This window comes from Haliaeetus leucocephalus, unplaced genomic scaffold (assembly GCF_000737465.1).
Source record: "Haliaeetus leucocephalus isolate CR32 unplaced genomic scaffold, Haliaeetus_leucocephalus-4.0 Scaffold484, whole genome shotgun sequence".
In the NCBI taxonomy this organism is placed as follows: Eukaryota; Metazoa; Chordata; class Aves; order Accipitriformes; family Accipitridae; genus Haliaeetus; species Haliaeetus leucocephalus.
In genome coordinates this window covers 7,388,279-7,396,632 of record NW_010972920.1, presented here as the reverse complement: position 1 = coordinate 7,396,632, position 8,354 = coordinate 7,388,279, and the positions used below count along the sequence as shown (strand labels likewise).

General features: G+C 43.2%; 1 protein-coding gene across 1 annotated transcript; it reads left to right on the top strand.

The window, feature by feature from the left end:
• The first annotated feature begins 302 nt into the window (after positions 1 to 302).
• On the top strand, positions 303 to 5,787 carry LOC104836822 (caltractin). The gene is made up of 5 exons (XM_010575576.1): positions 303 to 374; positions 2,133 to 2,288; positions 4,240 to 4,368; positions 4,474 to 4,611; positions 4,849 to 5,787. Exons 1-5 carry the CDS (start codon positions 372 to 374, stop codon positions 4,936 to 4,938), a joined length of 516 nt encoding a protein of 171 aa, XP_010573878.1. The 5' UTR covers positions 303 to 371; the 3' UTR covers positions 4,939 to 5,787.
• Positions 5,788 to 8,354: the final 2,567 nt, after the last annotated feature.

Below are 8,354 nucleotides of genomic sequence, written 5' to 3'. Positions count from 1 at the left end.
GTTTCTCACCGGTTCGGCTGCCTTTGGCCCCGCTCCCCGCGGCCGGGCCGGGCCGGGCTGAGGTGAGATGGGCTGAGGCGAGGCAAACGGGCAGCCCCGCCGCGCGCCGCCAACGGCCGCCGCGCGCGCCCCGTTGCCAGGACACCGCCGCCGCTCGTTTGTTGACCCAGCGGGCGGGGCTTCCCCCTCTGACATCACGAGCCCGCCGGCTGCCATTGGCCCGGGCTAGGGAAGGGGGGGCGGGTTCTCCGGGACGCCCGGCTCGCTCATTGGACGGCAAGCGCGTTCGTTGCGTGCGGCGGTGGGTGCGCTCGGGCCGGGCCGTTAGGAGCGGCGGGGCCGAGCGGGCCGAGCCTGGAGCGGCGGTCCCGATGGTGAGCGTCCTTCCCTTCACCGCGGGCTTCCCCTTCCCCTCGTCGCTTACCCGCCGAGCCCCTCCTCGGCGCCTTCCCGGAGCCCTCTGCTCGATCCCCGGCCTCGGGCGGGCCGGCAGCCGTTGGGCTCTAAGGCTGCGGGGACCGCGCGGGCGGCTGCCGAGACGGTCTGTGCTGCTCGGTTTCCTCACACAACGCGGAAGTCGACACGCCGGCCAAAAAGGGAAAGGAGACCCCCCTACCCCCCCAAAAAAACCCTCGGCACTATGGAAAAACACCCCCGGTAAAACACCGGGAATCGCAAAATCCGTCACCTCGTTGCAGGGTGTGGGGTAAACCGGAGGAAATATGCCTGGTTAATTTTGGCGCAGTTTACTGACCTCCTCCGCTTCACTGGGTCCCCTGTAGCACATTGAAATGGCACTGGCCAGGCGAGAAGCTGAAAGATAAAAATGGATTTTGAGCAACTCAAGTTTTTAAGTAAATGGAACAGGAAGCAACGTGTATGCTACTTTTCAGGATCTTGAACGTTTTCACCAGATTTGTAGGTGCATACGCAGGATGCAAGAAAAGAGGTTCAGGTAGCGTGTTGGTATATTTTTCTTTATGGTCAGGAAGAGGTCTCACATGGGTTTCTCCCAGAGTAGAACAGAAGTAGTAAAAATCTGATGCCTGTGTTAATAGCAGGGAGAAGACAGAGGTGTGCCAGACAGATTGGTTTGCAGTCCAACCCGGGAGGGACAAATCATGTTAAAAAGTGAAATTTCATTTCCGAATACAACAAAATGGAATCTTCTGTGTTAGACACTGGGCATGTAAAAGACAGATCCAAAAATGGTTAACAATTCAGCAGACTTAAGAGACTGCACAGCAGTAGCTAGAAAACAAATTCCTTTCTTGGTATTTATTTACTTTTATAAAGTCCAACCAGTTAAAGTTGGGGGTGGGAGGGATTGCCCTTCCTCCCATTAATCTGTGCAGATTGAAGACCGGAGGACTAAAATCTGTCTGCTGCTGGTTTAGAAGAAAACCTATACTCGAGGAAAATATTTTTGCTGCTCAGTGGGAGGGGGAGAGTGTCTCAGAAGTGTCCTGGATAATAATGCACCAGCTCAGCACAAGCAGATTAGTTCTCTTTATGGGACAGATTTTGTGTTGATCTCACTGCTGCCACAGCATGTTGTTACCTAGAACCACAGCTCGGTGGTGGACAGGCAGGCTAGAGCTATGCAGCTCCCTTTAAACTTTGCTCCAACAGAGCTGATGCTCTCGGACACCCCATTTCAGTGCTGACTTTGAGGAGTGGCTGAATTTGAGTCCCACTTACAGTCAAGACCCTATGCAACCAACCTTTTTAGCTGTGAGGATGATTTACTCCTGTTTTCCAGGTGAAACCACTCCTGACACATCAAAGCAACCAGCAGGACGTGCAGAGGGTCTTGGTGACCTCAGTGGAGTGTTCATTTTCAGGCTGCCCACCTGTTTTTCTGGCATTACTCCTTTAATTGATGATCTTTCTGTTTAAAAGAGAAACCATGAAGTCCAAATGCATATTCCCCAGTAGCAAAGTCTTCAGCTTGTTTTCTTTCTAGAATAATGTAAGAAAATAAGCACAGAGACCCAGTGTCTACCACTTGAAGCAAAGAATGTCTCTCACTTCTGCTACAGCTTTACTGTTGTTATTTATAATTTAGTTGTGTTTTGAATTTTCCCTGGAGTGAGCTATTTCTTATCTTTTCTCTCCTTCACTTTCTGAAGGCATCCAACTATAGAAAACCTGGCTTAGGTACAGCCCAGCGGAAGAAAAGTGGCTTGAAACCTGAACTTACAGAAGACCAAAAGCAGGAGATCAGAGAAGCTTTCGATTTGTTTGATACTGATGGATCTGGAAGCATCGACATAAAAGAACTGAAGGTTTTCAAGCTTTTGTTTCTTGGATGGAAAAATGGTCTCAAGATTGTAGCTGCAATTCCTGTTTGTCGGGCCCTAAGTATTTTAAAATAGTTTTGGAGTACAGACAAGAGTAATGGCTTGCTGTCATGACTGAATTTGGAGTGTACTACATAGTTAACGTGAGAAAGCTCAGTATGTAATACTTCAGAGCAGACAGGCTTCTCTAACACATGGACAGTAGGTCAGATAGCTTTGAATATCTGAGCATTAGAGGAACTAAACAGTTCCTCTGTTTAGGTACACACAGTACACAATTTTCATGACTGGCTAAGATCTTGTTTCTGGGAAGTGGACTTTTGTTGTTCTGGGATGAATGTCAGCATATCAAATTTTTTCTTCATCTCAGAACTAAACACTCAGATTTTGCACACATTCAGGAAAGATACAACCATATTTTCATATACATAATCCAAAAATTTCCTGTTTCTTAATTTAAGGAAGAACAAAACAGAGATCTGAGTTGCATTTTAGTAGCAATTCAGGTAGTGTGTGTGTGCACGCATGCATACACACAGTAGGACAAGGGAGAAGATTATTTTCAGTTCTCTCCCTATATTTTTACGTGTCTTATCTTTTTTTAAGCGTGAACCTTTTATCTTAATTATCTCCTTGACCTTGATTTCTCAGATACACACACTCTGCCTCAATTTCTGCATACGTAACCTAGAAGCATGAGTTACCTAAGCCTGTGGCTTATCTCAGGATTTATTTGGAAGTACTTACCCTTAGTTAAGGAAAGCGTGTTCTCTGAACACAGATGATACATGTTAAAATACAGTTCTCAGAATGGACTGAAACATTTTAGCATCAACCATTTAATGCTGTGTTTTTCAAAATTAATTCAAAATAATGGATATTTTACAACAGAAAGTGTTCCCCTCTGAAAGACAAAACGTAACATTTTCAGTTGTCCCATCGCAAGAAACTGGTCAGAAAACACTTCAGTTAAATGTTGAGTTTCTGGTGGGTTGGCACCTTCCAGTAGAAGAGTGTTCAGCGAGAAAATTTCTGCCTAATATTAACGATTGATTTCCACTAGAGCACATAAGAAGAATGAATGTTCACAGTTCAAATCTTCCTCTAGTTATGTTTTCTTGAAACTTCAATCTCTGAATTAAATACGCTGTAATCATCTGGTACACCAGGATTGTGAAATTACTAATAAACACCCAAGTAGCAAACTAATTGTTCTAGGCTAGTGAAATGCCAGAGCCTGGTTTTAAACAATGTTAATATTAAGCATTTGTACAATAATTTACACAACTGTTTTTACAGTAATACTTTGCTTGGGCTCTGTAAGGCTCAGAAAGTTTGCTTTTCTTTTCCTCAACTAGCACAGCAGTCAACTCTTTGCTTTGCTGAGGCTCAGACACTTAGGGAGCATTGTCAGTTCCTACCCCCTCCTGCTCCGCCCTCCCCACCACCTAGCCAGAAGTGCCAAGAGCTATGCATATGGATTTCTTCTATCTCTGTGTACTGGATTATGTAAGTTAACTGATGTAATTCTGCACCCGTCAAAATTAACAGGCATTCTGCCCTCAATTTCAAATGGAACAACATCACATCCCTGGTCTCCAACCTCCCTTGAAGTCCCATTTTGATAATCCAGTCCCTTTAGGAACTATGTGGATTGGAACCTTGGCCTAATTTGGACACAAAAAGTTTCTCTTAGCTTCAGAAATATATCCACGTTCCACATGGATCTAAAGAGAAAATAGGTCTGAGTCTTAAGGATATCAAACCTACACTATTACTGTTTGGAAAGATGAAACAAGCTGGTAAGATATATCAAGATATTTTCATTGCAGTGAGTTATTATTACAGTTTTGGATGAGGAAATTAAACAAGCTTTAGTGCAGCTGATGACACTGTAATTCTGGCGGCCTCCTAACGGAATTGTTTTTTGGCACAGGTTGCGATGCGCGCTTTAGGCTTTGAGCCAAAGAAGGAAGAAATTAAGAAAATGATAGCAGATATTGACAAAGAAGGAAGCGGCACCATTGACTTTGAAGACTTTTTGGCTATGATGACGCAAAAAATGGTAGGAATTCTTAATAGAAATTCTTGTGACAGCATAAAAAAAATATTGAAGAGTATCTCGGTGGCAGGTGTTTTCTAATTAATGTACATTTTACTCTTGTTTTAGAGTGAAAAGGATTCAAAAGAAGAAATCTTGAAAGCTTTCAGATTATTTGATGATGATGGGACAGGAAAAATTTCATTCAAAAACTTGAAAAGGGTTGCCAAGGAGCTGGGAGAAAATTTAACAGATGAAGAGCTTCAGGTAAATTCCAATTTGCTAGAGCTTTTCTAACAGGCACAGACCAATCCCATAGCCCCTAAGGATTGGGTGGAAATTTATGCCTATACAAAAAGGGCCGAGAGGTCAGAAATACAAAGAGCTATCAAATACATAGTTATGTTTTCACATGAAGTGCTTCTGATTTGTTGTTGTTTTAATGAATAGAAGGTCTTGTGTTTAGAGTCCAGTGCCTGATCAAATGTACAATGTGTTTTGTAGGAAATGATTGATGAAGCTGATCGAGATGGAGATGGAGAAGTAAGTGAGCAAGAATTTTTGAGGATCATGAAGAAAACTAGCTTATATTAGTACTTGTTGCCTTGCTATACAGCTGCTCCAAAAGATAACCTGGAAAAGACTTAAAAACTGGGCTTGCGTCTCCTGTGTACTTTTTGCCATATAAAGATCTGAAAGGACAGATTTTTGGTTCATTCTTCTTTTTCAACAAAGTTAATTGGGAAAGGGAGGCTTCAGTACCCAGAACAGTTAAAATGAGATATTGCAGAAGTGAAAAGGATGAACTGAACCTGCAAGACAGGGTCCCTTCCCCTCCCCCTCAATAATTTCACTGATTGCCATTTTGGATAATGAATGCTGTGTTTCAGCTATTTAACTAAAAGGCATTTCACTTGAGATGTGAAGATTACCACTGCTGCTGGTAAAGGCCTCTTCTGACTTTCCTAAGGCTACAGAACAAAGGTACAAGCACAGTATTTTTATTTCTTTTAAGGCTTTTAGGTTATCTTTTGGTATTTATCTCCTTTTGTTTATTTCCATGAAAGACTCTAAAACCAATTGCATATCTGTCTTCATTTCTGTATGAAACACTTTTCCCATGGCAAGTTGTTTTGGGACCTAATGGGAAGCAAGTGTAGATAACCAGATTTGGTTCTTCATTTGGAACTGTGTGCCATCAGTAGATGTTCCTCTGTTTATCTGACCATCTGAAACCTAGTTTACTTGAATGTAACCTGCTTGGATTATCGAAGTTTATCGTATGACCAGTCAACATCCCGAGCCATTGTTCTCATTCCCAAGACATAACAGAGCTGCTGTTACGCCAGGATTTTAGGTATCTAAAAAGTTCAGTTCTGTGGCACACTAGAGTACATGTTGTCTTTGGCTATTTACAGTTAAGCTGCAGGGAGGACTCACATCTGAAGTGATGTGCAATCCAAATTAATTTCAGACATCACAGGTTTGGGGTTTTTTTAGGAGTACCTTCATTTTCTTGAATGTTTCTTGCATATACCGTCAGTCTAGGATTTACTGGAGAGCCACATTTCCTCCTGTGTTATGGTGACAGAGCAGTGACACACAACATGACATCCAATTACGTGGTGCTGCAGGAGGGTTTATCCTTGGGTCCTGATTAGACAATCGGCTTCAAAACTGCAGGGAAATGGTATAATCCTAAATAGCATCTGTCTCTAATAAGGCACCTAAAGGAGAGTTTGTTACTGCTCACAGTGAAGTGGCAAGTAGGTAGCAAAATGTCAGAAGGGTTCAATGGGAAGAGGAGGGAAGGAACAATATTTCACCAGTATCTGTTAAGATCCTTCTTTTCTTCAGGCAGCTTCTGCTGCTTGACAGCACTAACAAGGTTTGTCGAAGATGGAAGAGCCAACTCCCGGATTAGCTCCTCATTACAGCTGCCTCAGCTCTCATGAGCTCTAAGGGCCCAGCAGGGGGAGAATTAAGTTTCAGGAGCAGAAAGAAGTGTTCATTTATGTTATCTTCTTGGCGTGCAGCTGCGGACCTGGCACATTCTGCCCAGGTCCTCTGAGTTTTGTACTCTGAGCAACTCTAAATAGCCCCTCTCTAACCTGTACAGAAGCAGGCTTAAACCTGTGGGAGAACAGGGATTGTGCAGCACCCTGGAAAACTCAAGAGACCTGTGAAGTCCCTATTAACATATTCAGTGGCAGTAGATGTAACCTATAGTACTGTGTTTTAAAATGCCTATTAACTTTGTGTAAGTGTGAAATAAAACTGTTTTGCAAGTTACGGACTGTGTGCTTTATACCTTGGTGTGCTTACTATGAAAACTAAATTTTCAAAAATAATTTTGAAGTGTTAAGTGGTTCACCAAGTATATTTTCACTTTCATTTATCTTTTCTTTCTAAGAGAGAAATTCTTGGGTGCAGTAGTCTATCACATAATTCCTCTCAGTCTTCCACTTTGCTGATTAAAAGTTTCTAGTACTAGCCACTTATATTCAGAAAGGGAAATTTGAAGTTCTAGTTGATTATGGGGAATCCCAGAGCCTATTAGAGTGACTGTACTTTTTTTAATGCTGCCACAGGAAGAGATTGATGACTGTTGTTTACCTATGATGCATGTCACTTCTCTCTTCCTGTTCTAATCCCATTACCTGACTTCTGAAGGTAGGAAAAAGACACACAATCATACCTACTATATATACTACAATGATGAAATGTTATTTCTGGCTTGCCCATTAATTTCTTAAGTCTGGAATGTCGAGCAGTGTCTGAATTAGTACAAAACTTGCAAGTGTTAACGTAATAGAACAAGCGTGTCATGCTGCTTTAGTTTGTGTGATAGTGAGGGATATCTTGTCCTCTCTTTGGCCCCGTGCACCGAGTATGACTGCTAACATGACAGTATCAACAGCAGCCCACAGCAGTGCTGTGGTTCTGCATGAATTATTTTCGGTGCCCTTGTGAATCCTTCCTGTCCCTTCTAGAGTTTTATCTTTTACATTTCTATATGTGGTGGAGGAAAAGGAGCCTGATGGAAGCCAGTGGCAGAATTCAAGAGTTCGGTTTGTGTGAAGAACAAACAGGTGCTGAACTGCCCATTCCAGAATTTCATTCTTTCACTGAGCTGGAAAACACGACTCAGATCAATGAACTGGGAAGGTACCCAGCAGACATTTTTCCTGGACTCTGTTCTAGTGCCTACTCGAGTAGTTTATCCTAAATGGAGGGCCTTCACTAGAGGAGACACATCACTTGCACCCCGCTCCTCCTCCTCCCATTTGCTCTATTCTCAAAAATAAGAGCTGGGGCACTTCCAGGAGACTTAGATTCAACTCCTTTCCACTGAAGCACCAAAAAGGAGGCAAAGCAGTGATTTGGGTTGCCTTGAATGAAATGACACATTCCTCAAGGCACCCGAATCCAAGTGGTCACCTGTGTGAGTGTGTACTGACTGGCACCTGGTGCGGAGGGGAAGGCTTCAGTCCCAGCCCTGCTTTACGTTCCCTACAGACTGACCTGGGCAGTTCCAGGGGCAGGGGGGAGGCAGAAAGCTGTGAACCTCATCCTCTGCATCCCTCTTCCCCTTCATGCTGCCAGGGAGGCTGGGTTCTCACCTGGCGTTTGCAAATTCCCCTCTGATGGCTGCCATTCAGACGCTACAATGCGTGTGTTCAGCTGAGACCCTTCTTTCTGTGATGTCAGTGAAGCCCGGTTTTCAGTTTGAGTGTTCGTGCTAGTAAGACACTGTACAAAAAGGAAAGTGGAACCGCAATTTGTATTTGGCAAGCACCTAAATATCAAAGCATTGATAAGGGTGATAGCTACTTGGGACGTAATATTGTAGTTGACTTCCAATGAAAAATGTTTTTAAATGAAAATGTACTGGGCTTTTAATAAAATACGAAATAGTTCAAGAGAAAAAAATACACTTACAAGTTATATTCCAAAATATGCCAATTGCATGGCAATTTTAAACTAACCTTTGCTGTTATCTCCCCTGT